At 40.0% G+C, this 17,184-nt stretch overlaps 1 protein-coding gene across 2 annotated transcripts in view; it reads left to right on the plus strand.

Moving 5' to 3' along the window:
- PKD2 (polycystin 2, transient receptor potential cation channel) overlaps positions 1–17,184 on the plus strand; it is a 56,473-nt gene that overhangs the window by 24,230 nt on the left and 15,059 nt on the right. For both annotated transcript variants that reach the window (XM_073891931.1, XM_073891930.1), the window contains exons 5-9: positions 3,540–3,764; positions 6,251–6,479; positions 11,321–11,488; positions 13,827–14,008; positions 15,109–15,229. In XM_073891931.1, the coding sequence (XP_073748032.1) occupies positions 3,540–3,764; positions 6,251–6,479; positions 11,321–11,488; positions 13,827–14,008; positions 15,109–15,229 (925 nt within the window). The remainder of the gene's footprint in view (positions 1–3,539; positions 3,765–6,250; positions 6,480–11,320; positions 11,489–13,826; positions 14,009–15,108; positions 15,230–17,184) is intronic.

Consider the following 17,184-nt stretch of genomic DNA (forward strand, 5'->3'; position numbering starts at 1 on the left):
GTCACTATGGTTAGAATTGTCTTCTAGACTTTACTAAGCTAATTGTCAGTTCATCTAGATCCCTGTCTTGAACTGAGACACCCAGACTCCAGATTTGTTAATATATAGTGGGGGCAGACAGCCTTCCCATGATCAGATTCTTTGTCTGTCATCCAGTGCATACCTTACTTAGTACCAGGATCCATAAGGAACACACTAGGTAAAGATCAGAAGATTTAGCATAAAGGGATTGAATCATCCCAAAAGACATTTTGTCTGGCTTTGATGATGATTTTGCTCTACTCCTTTTTCTAGTTCCTGCACAGCATAAACATGCCCTTAAACTGTAGTACCTGGTTTAATATTTTACTCTATCTCATATCATTAATAAGAGAAGTGGATGCAGCCACTACCAGATGGTATTTAAGAAGTGATTTCATGCAGGGCGCCTGGGTGGCTCAGATGGTTAAGCGTCTGCCTTTGGCTCAGGTCATGATCCCAGGGTCCTGGGATCGAGTCCCGCATCGGGCTCCCTGCTCCTTGGGAGCCTGCTTCTCCCTCTGCTTCTCAATCTCTCTCTCTCCCTCTCTCTCTCTCCTCCTCTGTCTCTCATGAATAAATAAATAAAATATTTAAAAAAAAAAAAAAAGAAGTGATTTCATGCATTATCTCATCTGCTTTCACAAAACAACCTGAAATACATGTCATCTCCGTTTACATACCATACATGGTATGTAAAGCTGCTCAGTAAAGACCAACCACAGGCATGGATGAATGGGTGATTTCCACTATAGGATGGACCGCCATGTAACTAAACCACTCCTTGATGCTGCCCTATTCTCAAGCTACTCCCATTTCTCCTTCCCTTGAACTCCACAAGCTTTAGGAAAGATTAGCCTTCGCTTGCCACTTCCATTCCCTTACCATTGATTCACCCCTTAAAGCTTAAGCCCTGTGCTTCTGACGTCTCTCTTGGAAGCCACCAGTGGATTTGTTGAGTTTGCCAACCCAATGACCAATTCTTGATCTTCATCCCATTCAACCTCTGCAGAACCCAGCTGTGTTGATTGCTCATTCTTTTGACTTCTGAGAGAGACACTAAACTTGGGGTTCCCTTCATTCTGTAATCTTCCTCTTAACTCCCACTTCTCTCTTATTCCTAGGTTCTATATTCAGGTCTCTAGCTTTTCTTTCTTTACATTCTTTCCCTTGGCATTCCAGTGGCTTCCTCTCTCATGTCTGTTTAATAATTTATCATTTCTTCAACAAATATACAGAGTGTTAACATGTGCCAGCATTTTCTCAGTGAAGTCTCCCTCTTCTAGAAACACCCTTGGTGCTGGCTGGGGTAACAAAGCAGCAGGAAACAAAATAGAAACAAATCCACTGTCTTCACAGAGCTTATGTTCTAGTGATAGGAAACAAAAAACAAATCCAGATCCTACCTGTGTCCTACCAGCTCCTTTGCATTATCCAAAAAGAGTCTCCAGTCATTTTTCAGATGTCCCTTCTCCCTCGCTCCAACTTCCAAACCAGAGGCCACGTTCTGCTGACAGTCACTGCAGTGTCCTCTGTCCATCCTTCCTGTCTGTCTTCCTGTCTTCCTATCATTGCTCTGGTTCAGGCCTCATCATCACCTCTGGGTTATTGCAGGCGCTGCTAACTGAGCTGTGTCAGAGCCCACAGGGCCACTCCCAGGTTCAGTGATGTTCTGGAAGGATTCACAAGATTCGTAACCCAGTCGTGTTCATGGCTAAGCTTCAATGCCACGGAAGGATAAAAGCAGATGCAGCAGAGGGTACAGGCACATGGGGTAGAGTTTGGAGAAAAAAAAAAAAATGCAGGCTCCCAAAAGTGCTCTCCCAGTGGGAGTCACACAGGCCCCATGACGGGCTACAACCTGTAACAGACCATAACAACATGTATGAAATGTTGTCTGTCAGAGAGGCTCGTTAGAGACTCAGTGCCCAAGGTAGTCAGTCCAGAAGGAAAGCAGGTGTTGGGCATAAGCCACGTGTTTGTACAGACAGCCACTCTTCCCAGTCACACAACATTTTTGTTGGTTTTTTTTTTAAAGATGTTATTTATTTGAGAGTAGGCACATGTGAGCAGGGCTGAGGGGGTGGGGGTGGGGGGAGGTGAGGCAGAGGGAGAGAGAGAAGCAGCCAGACAAGTTTTATATCAGCGTAGGGAGCTATTTAGCAGTCAAGTTCCAGATGGCAGCCAAGGCGCAACCTTGCGACCTTGCAAGCAGGCCTTCCTAAGGAAAGGTGGTCTCGGACCCGCTGTGGCCACTTTTTTCTACATGTGAGGCTCCTGTTCTCACCACTCCAGTCTTTCCTGCAGCCACCGGAGGAACCCTGTTCCATGCCTCTCAGCAACCTTCCCTCAGTGACCCCTTCCTGCTTGCTCTTCGCAATCTGATCACAGTCTACCTTTCAGCCTTCTTTCTTGATCATATGTGAGCTGAACTCAGCGGCTAGCTGGGTGCCTTGTACTTCTCCGGCCCCGCCAGGCCCAGGCTTGAAAATGCCCTTCGCATCCACTGGTGCCTGCCTGAATCCTATTTACCTTTCACAGCCCGGGTCCACTGCGGCTTCTTCCAGAAGCTTTCTCGGATGCACCTTCCCTGTCACTGGACCCCTGGATGAGGATAGCTTTCCTCTGATCTGCCCGAGAAATTTCTCTTACTTCTCCATTGGATATCATCCATCTACCTTGTATTTTAATTGTTTCATGACTCTTCTCTCCCTATTTACTGTAAATTAGAGAAGGAAAGGAACTTGGTTCTTTCCCTTTATATCTTTATATCCTAATTAATGCCAAAGAAGCATCTGGTTCCTAAGAGAACCTCTGTCAGTATTTGTGGATTAAATTCCCAAATGCCCTGAGGTGCCTGGGTGGCTCAGTCAGTTAGTGTCAAACTCTTGATTTCGGCTCAGGTCATGATCTCAAGGTCCTGAGATCGAGCCCCACGTTGGGATCTGCACTAGTCATGGAGCCTGCTTAAGATTTTTTCCCTTTCGCTCTCTCTCCCTCTCCCTCTGCTCCCCCCCCACTGTCTGTCTCTCCCCCCTCTCAAGTTAATTAATCAATTAATTAATTCCCAGATGCCCTGTGGAGTCTTGTTTAGTTCAGTTGCCGACAGTGGTACTTGATGAACTTGTACCTCTTAGCTGCAGTTTTCTCTTGAGAGCCTTGAGTCATCTAGCCGCTGAGTATAGTTACCCAGGGAAGGCAACCGTATAAACTAAGGGCTAATAGCACAGATTCTAGAGACAGGCAGTCCTGGTGTAGGTTCCTGACAGTAACCTCAAAAGCTTTGAGACTGAGTTGACCTCACTAAGCTTCAGGGCCCTCGTTCCTAAAATGGGGATGATAAGTATATGAGAATTAAATAAGAAAACACGAAGCACCACACCAAGCACATTACCCAGCTTGATAAGACTTAGATTGATTTATTACATACTCTGTCTTACCAGGAACCAACTGCCTTTGTATTTGCCATAAGAGTTCCACTGATTTTATCTGTTTGTTTTTTCATTTTGTTTTTTAATTAGTTGGATCTACACAAGTGAAAAAGACTTGAATGGGAGTAGCCACTGGGGAATGATTGCAACCTATAGTGGAGCTGGCTATTACCTGGATTTGTCAAGAACAAGAGAGGAGACAGCTGCTCAGGTTGCTAGCCTCAAGAAAAATGGCTGGCTGGACCGAGGAACCAGGGCAACTTTTATTGACTTTTCAGTATACAACGCCAACATTAACCTGTTCTGTGTGATCAGGTGTGTACCAAGGGCACTGATCCCTCCCATGTCTGTGTATTTGTAGGTACATCCTAGTCTTGAGAGAGACCAGGAGACCATCGCTGCAGTTGGCTAAAAGAGAGTGCCGAGGATCAGAGCCGATAGCAAGGGAAGGGTGAAAACCAAAGGCTTAATGGGATAAGTATATTTGGTGAAAGGGAGTTAGGATCCTAGAATATTATGAGTTGGGAAGAAACTTAAGTCTGGTCCAAGTTTATCCCAAAGCTGGAACCTTCCCAGAAAAAGCACCGTATTTTGCTAACATCTATTCTTACTCATTATAACAATGATCAGTGCTATATGCTCTGTTACCAAGGCCTCTGGCCATCAAATCTTGACTCATTTCCCTGAGTTTCCCACTCTCAGATGAGGCCCATGCTATTTAAGAACACAAGCACGGCAGTCAGGGGCTATGCCTGGGTTCAGGAGAATACCCAGGCATCTGCTTACACACAAGATTCACATAAAGGCACATAAAGTTCCTTCTGAGATCCTGTGACATTGCCATCATGATCACTTGGCTAGCAGGGAGAAAAATGACAAAAATCCTATGGGCTTGTTTGGGGCGTTTTGTTCATACATTCATTTATTCAGCAAACATTTATTGGACACTTAATATGTACCAGGCACTGTTCTTGGCTCTTGGGACATAAGTGAATAAAATAAAGATCCTTGCTCTTGCAGAGCTTGCACTCAACCAGGAGGAGACAGATGATAGACGATAAACAATAAATGAAAGAAACAAATTAATTAAATAGTATATTAGAAGGTAATATGTACTATAAAAAAGAAAAAGTAAAACAAGGCAAGGGGGATCCAGAGTTCACCCCCTTTAATCCTCCCAGTGAACATGTCAGCAACACCCAGGCATCACTGGCATGAATTACTTGCATATATACTTACCAGCCAAATAAGAGAGATAAATTCTCATAATATCCTCATTTTGTGATCGTTTTTGAGGCTCAATGCATGTCAGCTTTACATGGCCAGTTAGATTCTTCCAGACCATGTATTTAACAACTTTTGAAGGAAATAATATCACATGAATCAAATGAATTATTACTAGAAATGAATGAAAATCGGTTGCAGTTATTATTGAACTTTTCCTAATGATTTCAGCGTGGATAGAGAGGGGATAAATACAGGCACTCAACTCTGATTGACATTGAAGGGAGTATCTATAGAAGGCCTTGAGCATGTCTTTTACTTCCTCCCCATACTTTACGAGTGAATATTGTCAAGGCGATTATTTCATTTCTCTATGCTGCTGTCTACGTTTCTGGAGGGTTGACAGATGCAGGGCCAGAGCAAGACAGCACAGAGGCTACTTTCTGCCCTTCCAAGTTCACACTGAAGCTGTGACGAGGCGCCTCATTTCAGTATTGCTCTCCTGGGTTTTTGGTTCTTACCCATACTCTCCAACGCATCGAATGGGAAGAAAACAAAAAACAAACAAAAAACAGGAGATTGACAGTGAACAGGAAGGAAGAATTTTCACTCTTCTTTGGCCAATTCTAATTTGCCATAGTTTCTGCCTGGACCTGATTATTGCTCTTGCTTGAGTCCTAGACGCTCAGGCTCTAGGTGTGGCTACTGATCCTGGAAAGGGAGAGATAGTTATACCTAATAGTTGACTGAAGGTTTTTTAAAAGTCTTAAAGTTAAGGAGCTAGGTATTCTATTACTAGTTTGATAGGAAAGTTGTACCATTAAACGAATCATTTAATTTTCTCACCGTGACACCTATGAAATGGGAGTTAGGCAAGAAGCATCCTCACTTCACTTACGCTAAAACACTAAACATCAGTGCCATCAGTGTGAATGTAAAAAAATATATGTTACTGTTTTAGACTGTCAGACATTTACTGAACACCTATTAACTGTAGGCTCTGGGAAGGGTAGCAAGAATAGCCCCTAGGGCAAATTATTCAGTGCTAGTTAGGTGATACCAAATGAATGAATGAGAAACCCAGTTTGTGTATATATACACATACATACATATATACACATACACATATATATACATACACACACATCCTACTTCTCGACAGGCCATACATGTTTGAATGCATGAGTTATATTTCTTATGTTCTTCATTGCCTAGTTGAATTACTTGCATTTAATAGAAGTCCTAGAAAGACTTATTTGTTGATTAACTTCTACATTAAACAAAACAAAACTATAGAGCATTTTGAGCAGGATAAATACTGGAAAAGTAAAGGGGAGACTGAGGAGGAGTAATCTCTTTAGGAGGACTTGGGAAGCCTTGTTCCTTTTGGGGGCACAGAATTGTACAAGTATGTAGTTACGAGCTGTGATAAAGAGTACTCTGCCACTACTTTGGGGTGACTTGTAGTTGCCGTTTTAATCCCTTATTAGTGCAGGGACAGAATAGATGGATGTCCTTCCTGGCTGCATCCATGTGTTGTTGTTGTTACTGTTTTAATTGTTCTTATTGCAACGCAGGTTATTGGTTGAATTCCCAGCAACAGGCGGTGTGATTCCATCTTGGCAATTTCAGCCTGTAAAGCTGATCCGATATGTCACAACTTTTGATTTCTTCCTGGCAGCCTGTGAGATTATCTTTTGTTTTTTTATCCTTTACTATGTGGTGGAAGAGATACTGGAAATTCGCATTCACAAGCTACACTATTTCAGGAGTTTCTGGAATTGTCTGGATGTTGTGATCATTGTGGTAGGTTTGAGAACAACACCAAATTCCCTACTCTGTTATAAAAACGTGTTAATTAGAGTCCTTGATCTATCTCCTCAGTATTGTGGATTCTGATATTCCTGAAGGAGAATCTAAACATTCTCCTCTGCTATTTCAACTTCAGTGTTACTAATCGATATCTCATTTTGCATGAGTAACCCTTCTGAATATAGAAGTAGAGAGGTATTTACGATAAGCTATCAATTAGCCACACTACTAACAAGAAAAACTTAGTGGGGCACCTGGCTGGCTCAGTTGGAAGTGCATGTGACTCTTGATCTCGGGGTCATGAGTTTGAGCCCCACGTTGGGTGTAGAGATTACTTAAAAATAAATAAATAATTTTTTTTAAAAAATGAAAGAGATCCATCTGTGCTGATACAGCAAGAGTTCCAAGACATAAAAAAAAAAAAAGAATAACTTAGTAATTCATATTTGGCTTTGGCATGCCATATGAGACATGAGGGAGAAAAGAATGTTTTGTTTATTGTTTTGTTTATTCTTTTTTTGTTATTGTTAATGGTATTTGTCTTCAACTACTAGCAAAAATTATTTTGTATTTTTCTGCACATGTGTAAAGTTACAGCAAGAAGAAACATCTTGAAAATATTTGGGGTAGCAGTTTAAAATTTCCTGCAAATAGTTCAGTGTACAAAATACTAGTGAGGGGGTATCTGGGTGGCTCAGTTGGTTAATCGTCTGCCTTTGGCTTAGGTTGTGATCCCAGGACTTCTGGGATGGAGCCCCGCATTGGGTTCCCTGCTCAGTGGAGAGCCTGCTTCTCCCTCTACCCCTGCTTGTGGTCTCTCTCTCTCTCTCTCTTTCTCTCTCTCTCAGATAAATAAATAAAATCTTAAAAAAAAAAAAGACAAAATACCAGTGAGGGACCATCAAGGTTTTCTGTTATCAGGTGCAAGAAATCAGAAGGCAGTGAGGATAGAGTCAAGACTATGACACCTTGTAGACCCCCTGCCTGCCCTTGACTCTGTTATAATTTTTACACTTGTTCAACATGGTTTCCCTTCCACCTCATCCTCATCACTTTCTTCTAGGGGCCTCCCTGGAGAAACGCATTTTGGCCAATTTTTCCCCCTTCAGCAAGAATGCATGATCTTTTGCTGAGTCCTGTTACACATCAAAGCATGTAAGAGCAGCTTAACTGTTACGTGCCTAAAAGCCCATCCTTTCCACTGCCCATTGCCTGCTGACAGAGCCCCTGCTGAAATCTCAGTAGGTGGTGCATTACCCTATCAGCATTCTCTCTTCCATTACCCTACTTCTTGGCCATTATTCTTCCCCTGCCCATAACAACCAAAAGTTCATTTGGGCTTCGTGAAGCATTTACGTCAAGTCATTATCAGATCATCACTACAATTAGTTGGCAAAATATAGAAAATATTAAGATGTTTTAAATACAGAAAAATGTTATTCATATGTGACTAAAAGAATGCTTAAGACATTGAAAAGAACTATATAGATCTATACTGCATGACAGTAATATTAACTGGATCAATAATATAATTGCTAAAGCTTTAGAAATCATGTGTGTCAAACACAGTTCCGAGTGCCTCTCATATCCAGACGTACGTTCAGTTCTCACGTTAACCTTAGCTAACCTTAGCCACTCTGCCATTGCCTCTCAGGCTACATGCATATGTAATTCAGAAAGAGCTTTTACCTCAAATAAAAATCCCTATAGAATTCGGGGTGGAACCCTTTCGACCCTGATGCATTTAGAAGTGCATCCCTTCTTTCACGATGACTGTGTAACATCACACAATGCCTGTAGGCAAACTGTGGATCCCCAAATTCTCAGTATATTAATAACAGTAACAAAGGAATTTCACCATTTAGGAGGCAGGAAAGGGAAGGATACTGGAAGTAATTTTTCAAAATATTTCTGAACTGCATGACGGAAGAGTGTGGGTCCATATACATTGAAAATTATTCTAGAAAACAATTATTGTTTGGAACTCTAAGGTTGCAAACCCTGCCTTTTTAGTTTATATGGATATATTTATAGTTAAGTCATTGAGAATAACGGTAAAAAGGTGAGTGTGAGTGTGATATTATGCCCATTAATGGCAGGTTTGTTTGGATTTTAACCAAATACCTTCATTATCAGCAAAAGAATAGTCAGTGGCAATCAACCTCTTGGATTATGTACACCTATCAGTGAAAACTTTAACAACACACCCTAATATAGTCCATTTATTTATAAACTCTGTGTGAGTGTGTGGGGGGGGCATAATAGGTACATTTGTTAAAACATACACAACAGAGAATTTGAAAGATTGGGTTAAAAAATACAAATAGAATTCTAATACTTTCTTTTCACTTGGATAGAAATTTTCATATTTTATTTCCACACCCCAGGGAATGGCCTTGTACCCACTTCGGAGAAAATAGCTGTTGATATCATGGAAATTGAGGATAGTTTCTTTGGCTCAGCAGCCACAACATTTTGCAAGTATTTCTTTGAAAACTTGCTTCATTGTGCTATTGTTCTTATTTTTTTTTAACTCTAAGTACTGCCAAGACAACAATTCAGACAGTGTGCTTTTGTAAAGAATAAGGAAGGGCTACTGGAATCATTCTTCTCCTTTGAAACTTTCTCTGACCCAGCAGAAATGAGGGCACACCTTCTGCTCACCCTCCAAAATAAGCCCTATGCTCCATGGGACCTTCAGTGCCATGAAAAAAAGCAAAGGCATTTTTATCGGACTAAGGCACACCTGAAACTTGAAAAGTAATTCTACCCTAAATATAAATATAACATCTTGGAATCACTTTGAAATTATTTTCCCTGTTTTCCTTTTGTTTCTTTAACAAAGACTCTGAAATCTATGGGCTTGCTTTAGTCAACCTATTTGACCTAAACAGTCTTTCTAGCAGAATTACTGATAAAAAGAAGACTGTTAAGGAGTCTAAATTCAGGATGCCTTGTGGCTCAGTCGGTTGAGCGTCTGCCTTCAGCTCAGGTTATGATCCCAGAGTCCAGGGATCGAGCCCCGTATCAGGCTCCCTGCTCAATGGGGAACCTGCTTCTCCCTCTCTCTCTGCTCCTCCCCCCACTCATGCTCTTGCTCTCTGGCTCTCACTCTCTCACTCGCTCAAATAAATAAAATCTTAAAAAGAAGTCTGAATTCAAATAATTTTGTTGATTGGTAGGTTTCAAGGGTGAAAATGATTAATTTATTTATTCAAGAAATATTTTCTGAGCACCTGCTATGTGCCTGGCATTGTTCTAAGCACTGGGGATATAGGACTGAACAAAACAACCCAAACCCCTGCCTTTATGAAGCTTACATTAAGGAAGGAAAGTTCTTTTGTAGATGGGGATGAGAATCCCAAAGAAAACTCAGGAGAACATAACTCAAGTGCTTACAAAATCTCTTTCCCTCATCTCTTTTCTCTCATTCAAGAAAAATTCTCTAGGAAATTCAGTGTATTGATATGATATTGACATTGTATAAACGACCACACCCTGGGTACAAAGCAATTGTCCTTAGTGAGAGTTGGGTAAAGAGTTACTGTTCAGTCAGTCAACCTTTCCCTCTCAACTAAGTCAACATAGAGACATATTTTTCAGTGTATTCCAGAGAACTCAAAGAAAATATTCCCACCACCAGCACAAAAATACAAGATTTGTTCTGGGAATCCTTCACAGACAAAGAAAAGGTGGTGACGATGGCTTTTTCAGCTGTGGTTGGTAGCCAGGCAGGTCTTTGCTATGATAAGCACCTGGAGCCGTGATCAGGACAGCCATCTTAAGAAGGGCTAATGAAGTGGTCTTTGACTGTCATGCATGGGAAGAGAAAGGGAATGGACAGCAAAGGTCTCAGCACCTGTGACAACCCACCTGCTGTGGCTTCAGACCCCACAGGAGGCCCAGGTTGTAATGGTTAACCTCTGGCACTTTCCACACCTACGCCTTAATCCAGTGATGATGGATGCAAGTAGGGCCCAATGTTCTCCTCAGATCTGGTTTTAGAGCCCAGAACTGAAGCTGATGTGAAAAGTTGCATGGTCATGAGTTAAGGGACAGAAACGAGCAGGAGGGAAGCCCTTGGCTCACATATATTCCCACTGCAAGTCTTCTTGAGCCCTCTCTGACCCTCATCCATACCATCTTTTAAGACCAAGCATCTTCTTTCCTCTTAAGAGCGCTCTTTTTAGATATGTCTTGTTCATCCTTCACCTTATGTTGTATGATGCCAACTCCTTACTAGGTTTTTGTGTTACTAGTTATTTTTGTGTGTATATCTGGTCTTGAACCAGAGTAGAAGTTTCTTGAGAACAGAATTTGTGCATTTTACTTCTACTTGTTCCTCTTAGCCCCTGGCACAGTACTGTATACATAGACATCCACTCGTATTTGTTGAATAGTAGAAAGAATGTATGGCTGGCAATTGAAAAAAAAAAACAAAAACAAAGCAAGATGAGGCTGAGAAAGTGTGGAAAGTGATTTAAATGAGGGTGGCAGGAAAAACAAGGCATTCCTGTTTGAGTTTGATTTTGTAATATAGCACCATATCTGTGTGTGTGTGTGTGTGTGTGTGTGTGTGTGTGTGTACGCATGCATGCGTGCACACACGTACACATGTACTCACTGGATTTCTCTTCCTAGCTAAGGGAATGCAAGTGGTTTATTGTTATACCTGTTTTATGGATGTGCTCAACACTTGTCATTTGTATGAGTGATTTAGATAAGTAGATTGGTGAGCCCTAGGAGTAATACATGGGTAAGGAAAAATAGTCGTTTTAAGGTAAGTTACATGTTTCTAAAACACTGTAATAATATATAAATCTTTTGTTTTCCAGCTGTCAGTGGTAGCTATAGGAATTAACATATATAGAACATCCAATGTGGAGGTGCTACTACAGTTTCGAGAAGATCAAAATACTTTCCCCAACTTTGAGCATCTGGCATACTGGCAAATACAGTTCAACAATATAGCTGCTGTCATCGTATTTTTTGTCTGGATTAAGGTAATTTACAAATTTCATGGTCTGGGTTTTTAATATTTTTCTCTTCTTTTTACTAACATGAGTCACACAAAATGCTGGAGGACTTGAGTTTGCTTTTTGTGGCCAAATTCAAATAGCCAGCCATAGCCGCTTCATATTTTGTAAGTAAACTAGCAGGACCCATGTGATCCTTCCTCTCAGTGTGAATGGTGCTTCCTATGACCTGACCTGCACTCTTGCAAGACCTGTCCCTGCAGGTTTGTTTACCAAATGCACTTAAGAGCCCTTTTCAATGTCATTTGGGCCTGGGGCCCTCGGCTACACTAACACAAGGACCGGTCTGGGTTTCACCTGTTATGGTGTGACCAGGTGAAGGAAGAGGAACCAAGAATGAGGGGTGCGGATGGGAAGGGATGGAAAGATGTATTGGAAATGATCTGCAGAAGGATTGCCTCTTTTCTGGGTGGAGGCCATACGGAAACTTTACCTAGAATTAAGGTTGGGACAGATCCATACTCTTCCAAGTAGTACCTTAATTATTTGTTTCCTTCTTTTCTGAAACATAGTGTACATTTCCATGTATGTGAAAGGTTAGGGCATTTCATATACAAATGAGCCTCAATTCTGGAGATGCAGGAAATTTTAGTAGTAATGAGGCAGCTACCTGCATGTCACTCTGCTATCCAGATGGTAACCACCAGCCCCAAGTGGCTATTGAAATTGAAATTTTAATTAATCAAATTACATGCCATTGAACATTCAGTTTTTCTGTCCCTCTAGCCACATTTTAAGGCCTCAATGTCTGTATGTGGCTGATGGCTACTGTACTGGACAGTGGAAATAAAGAACATTTCCATCGTCACAGAAAGTTTTATTAAACAGCACTGTTCTAGAAGCTACTCACCAACAGTTATTTTTTTTCCTGAATTGGTACTCACACCTGGAAGGCCTGAGATTTATCAGAGGGTGTAGGCCTCATCCTATATCTCTCTTGCTATTTATTTAGTTACATGCTTGGTCAGGAAAAACTACCACTCACACACCAAACCTTTATCATAAAATAGTAATAAATAATCCAAATCCAATAGGAATTAAGTAATGTGATTACAACAACCCTCAAAAAAACGTTTATTGTGGCCCAAAACAGCGTATAAGAGTAAATTCTAGAGATTTCCTTTCAATTTGTGCCTCAGGCTGAGTGTTTTATTTAGTGTTTTCCTTGTAACTATTCTGCTTCCGAAACTTAAAGAACCATTAAAGTTCTTTAGGGCAGGGACTGTGACTTGACTTCTGATGTATCCCCCTAATGGTTTTCCATCGGGACTTTGAGCTAGAGCTATGCAGGTTGTCATGCGTCTGGGCTGGGATAAGCAACCTGAACAGCCATCCTTAGTGTGTTGCCTATAGAAATGTTCAGTATGGCTTTGCTGTCGGACAAAGCGGAGTTCAGCTGCTGGCTCTGAGCCCTGGCTGCCTCCTGAGGGCAGGACACCAATATTTCAATCTCATTGCAAAGATCTGAGTCAGTATACATAGCCCTTCCCATAATGCCTGGCACATAGTCGCTAAACAATGAATGACAGTTAATAACATGCAGTAAGTATTTCCTGGAGGGTTCTTTTTTTGTTTTTCTTCACTAGTTTTCATTTGTGGCTTTTTTTCCCCCCTCTTTTAATCTTTCTTGGGGGAAGAATATCCCTAATCCTCTTAATTATGATTTGAACCTGTTTTTACTGTATTGCAACCATCACGTAAAATTTTAGCAACATCAGAACAGGAGCTTTGTTCTGTTCTCTGCTGTTCCCAGCTCCAAGAACAGGGCCTGGCACATGTTAGGCACTCAACAAATACTCTTTGAATGAGAAAATAGAAGTTGCTGGGTTTAGGGAAAAAAGCAAGTCATTATCCTCTCTCTGCTAAAAATGTTGTTGTAAAATACACATAACATAAAATTTATAACTTTCACTATTTTTAAGTGTACAAGTCAGTGACATTAATTACATTCACATTGTTGCCAACAATCACCATATGCATTTCCAGAACTTTTTCATCATCCCAGCTGAACTCTGTATCCAGTAAACACTAATTCCAAATTCCCCCCTCACCCCAGGCCCTGGTAACCTCGTCTATCTCAATGAATTTCCATATTCTAGCTACTCCATGTTAGTGCAATCATATAATAGTTGTTTTGTGTGTGTGTGTCTGGCTTATTTCACTTAGCATAATGTTTTCAGGGTTCATCCATGTTGTGGCCTATATCAAAATTTCATTCCTTGGTAAGGCTGGATAACATTTCATTGTGCGTATCTACCACGTTTTGTTCACCCATTCATCTGTTGATATCTTCCCTCTGTTACAGCTCTTCAAATTCATCAACTTTAACAGGACCATGAGTCAGCTCTCCACAACCATGTCTCGGTGTGCCAAAGACCTCTTTGGCTTTGCAATTATGTTCTTCATTATTTTCTTAGCGTATGCTCAGTTGGCCTACCTCGTCTTTGGCACTCAAGTTGATGACTTCAGTACTTTCCAAGAGTGTATGTAAGTATATATGAAATTAAAAAGAAAAATTTAATTAGAGATGTCACTGCCTTCTTAAGGATAGAGAAGTCTTCACAGTTGCTATTTAATCAACAAGTATTTTAAAATAGTTATTTAAAAATAAGAATTAATTATCTTTCCCAGAAGCGATGACCCACCGATGCAAAGAGGGTAATGCATAATGCTGATAAGCTTAAGATAGCAGCTCTAGATTAATGAGACATAGTAGAACAGCTGTAGTAAAGCAATACTGTTACAAAGACAGAGGGCTTCTTAGCACTCAGTGCACATGGCAGCTTTTAAGAGACGTTTGCCTATATTTTCATTCTTATTCAGTATTGTTGCCACATGTTTTAAACTTGGAGTTATTTTCTAAGAAAAAATAATATTTCTAATATTCTAAGAGAAATTCAAATCAGTACAGGAATTTTCAGTCTTTTCCAAAGTTCTCAGATATGATATGAAGACTAAAAAAAAATAATAATAACCAGTATTAGATTTCCATGCCATTTAGAAAGGAGTTAGGAAAGAAGAGAATTATGATAATAGAAGTTAAAAAGGCTTTGTACTGAAGGACAGCTAATTAATGTCACTGATGGAAGTCAGGAACGGAAATGATTTTACTGATTAAGACCCAGAGTTGGCAAGACATGGCCACTCAACACCACTTTGAGTGCATGTGAGGATATTGGATCTTTGAATGCATACAAGTTTGGCTATCCTTCAAGTCTTTTTTAAGAGGTTTTTTAAGAGGGTAACCGTGGTGAAGTTTAGAATTAACCATGTTTTAGCCAGATTATGTGTTAAATTCCTATAGCTAATTGCTTTATGTCATCTAATAATATTATTATATTTTCTTTTTAACCAAGTGGAAATAACATATTTAGCATGAAAACATGTTATTTTTATTCCAGAACTTTCAATTGGTCGTATAAGTAGCAAGAATTTTCCAAAGGGATTGACAATTTTCTACTATTTGGCAGCTATCTGTACTGAATAAAAGGTCCAAAAGTGTGAAATCATCTTTAAGGAATGTTACATCAATGCTGGACATTCTTTGTTTTTGTATTGTGGTGTTTTGTTTTGTTTTGTTTTTATAGTTTCACTCAATTCCGTATCATTTTGGGTGATATCAACTTCGCAGAGATTGAGGAAGCTAATCGAGTTTTGGGACCAATTTATTTCACTACATTTGTGTTCTTTATGTTCTTCATTCTTTTGGTATGTACACTTTTGTTTATAGTGAGGTGATTTAAACTTCATAAATCACCATCATAAAATCACCATCTTCCTTTTTCTCTCACGCTCTATCATTTTTTAAAAGACCCAGGAATAACTGTAGATACCAGAAGACATATTTTACTTCTCACTGATTCAGTTTTAAGTCTTCACCAAATATCTTTTCCATGGTCTTTCATTTATCCATATATAAGTGTCTCTTCAATGTAAAAAAAAAAAAAAAATTAGTTCACATGCAGATTTATAAAGTCACCTAAAATAGTGCTTTGCCGAAAAAGTAGAATGCTTACGTGTTTACATGCTTGTTTAACACAGATGTTGGCACTTTTATGATCACTTGCTAGCATGACTTTTCATTCCTCTTTTTCTTCTTTTCTTTAAAAAAAAAAAAAAAAATTGGACCTGACAAAGCAAGCTAGATCCAGGATGTCAAGAGTAATATGTGGGTGAATTATTGCTTGTGAAGATTAAGATATTTTTGTTTTAACTTACTCATATTTAACACATCTAGAGACTACCTACAAAGAACATTCAGATTTTAAATTTAAAGCTAAATGTAGGGACACCTGGGTGGTTCAGTCATATAATTTGTGTTATACAAGCATCCAACTCTTGATTTCAGCTCAGGTCATGATCTCAAGGTCGTGAGATCAAGCCCTGTGTCAGGCTCCACGCTCAGTGCATACTTGAGATTCTGAGATTCTCCCCCGCCAACCCCCGCTCTTGCTCCAAAAAATACAAAATAAAACTAAATCTAACCATGAGTGGAAATTGCTTTAAAAATTACTTTCGGGGCGCCTGGGTGGCTCAGTTGTTAAGCGTCTGCCTTCGGCTCGGGTCATGATCCCAGGGTCCTAGGATCGAGCCTCGCGTTGGGCTCCCTGCTCTGCGGGAAACCTGCTTCTCCCTCTCCCACTCCCCTGCTTGTGTTCCCTCTCTGCTGTGTCTCTCTCTGTCAAATAAATAAATAAAATCTTAAAAAAAAATTACTTTCAAAATACTTTTTCATTCTCTTGATCTGGTACAAATTAACATTTTTAACATTCTCACCCTAAGTTAGTTGAGATTTTTTAGAAGGCATTTTGTTCTTCATCTTAACATTTACACATTTATTTGTCTACCAAGAAATTATTCAATTAAGTTAATGTAACCTAGGCAGTGGGTATTTTTTATCTAAACACTAATACTTAATTTAAGTCTTTCCTTACATCAATCATGATCGTAAGAAAACAAAATTGTCTCCATTTTCAATAGATGTTATAAGATCCTTTGTGTAAAGTTCAGTAATTCAGTGTAATATCCCCAAAGTTGGTCCAAGTATTTAGTGGTTATGTATATAGTATTTACAGATTGAGTATTAGATATACTTTAGTAGGATTGAAAGAGTCAGGAATATCAAACAAGTCTGTTTGTATCTTATACATATGTATCATTAGTTTTATTGGGTTTTTTAAGGATTTATTTATTTATTTTAGAAAGGGGGGAGAGAGTATGAGCAGGGGGAGGGGCAGAGGGAGAGAGAGAATCTCAAGCAGACTCCTCACTGAGCACTGGAGCCCAACACAGGGCTCCATCACATGCCCCTGAGATCATGACCTGAGCCAAAACCAAGAGTCAGACGCTCAACCAACTGAGCCACCCAGGCACCCCTGTATCATTAGTTTTAAAGTTAAGCCTCTCTAGTTTCTTTTTCCTGTCATATGTTAAGGAAAACATAGAGGGAACAGTAAGCCTTTTTCATCTTTAATATTGGTAGTACTTTGGATTCTGGAGCACCTGAATCCCTGCATCTCTACTAGGAAAACAAACACCAGGAATTGAGAGCCCTGCAGCAGACCCTTTAGTTAGCTGCAGGTCGCCTAAGTTTTCTTTGTGTGTCCGTCTGTCGAATGAGGGACAGACCTGGTGGCAATTTGAAATGGTCAAATGTGGACTTG

This window comes from Callorhinus ursinus, unplaced genomic scaffold (assembly GCF_003265705.2).
Source record: "Callorhinus ursinus isolate GAN/ISIS: 27379988/994484 unplaced genomic scaffold, GSC_fseal_2.0 scaffold4, whole genome shotgun sequence".
NCBI lineage: Eukaryota > Metazoa > Chordata > Mammalia > Carnivora > Otariidae > Callorhinus > Callorhinus ursinus.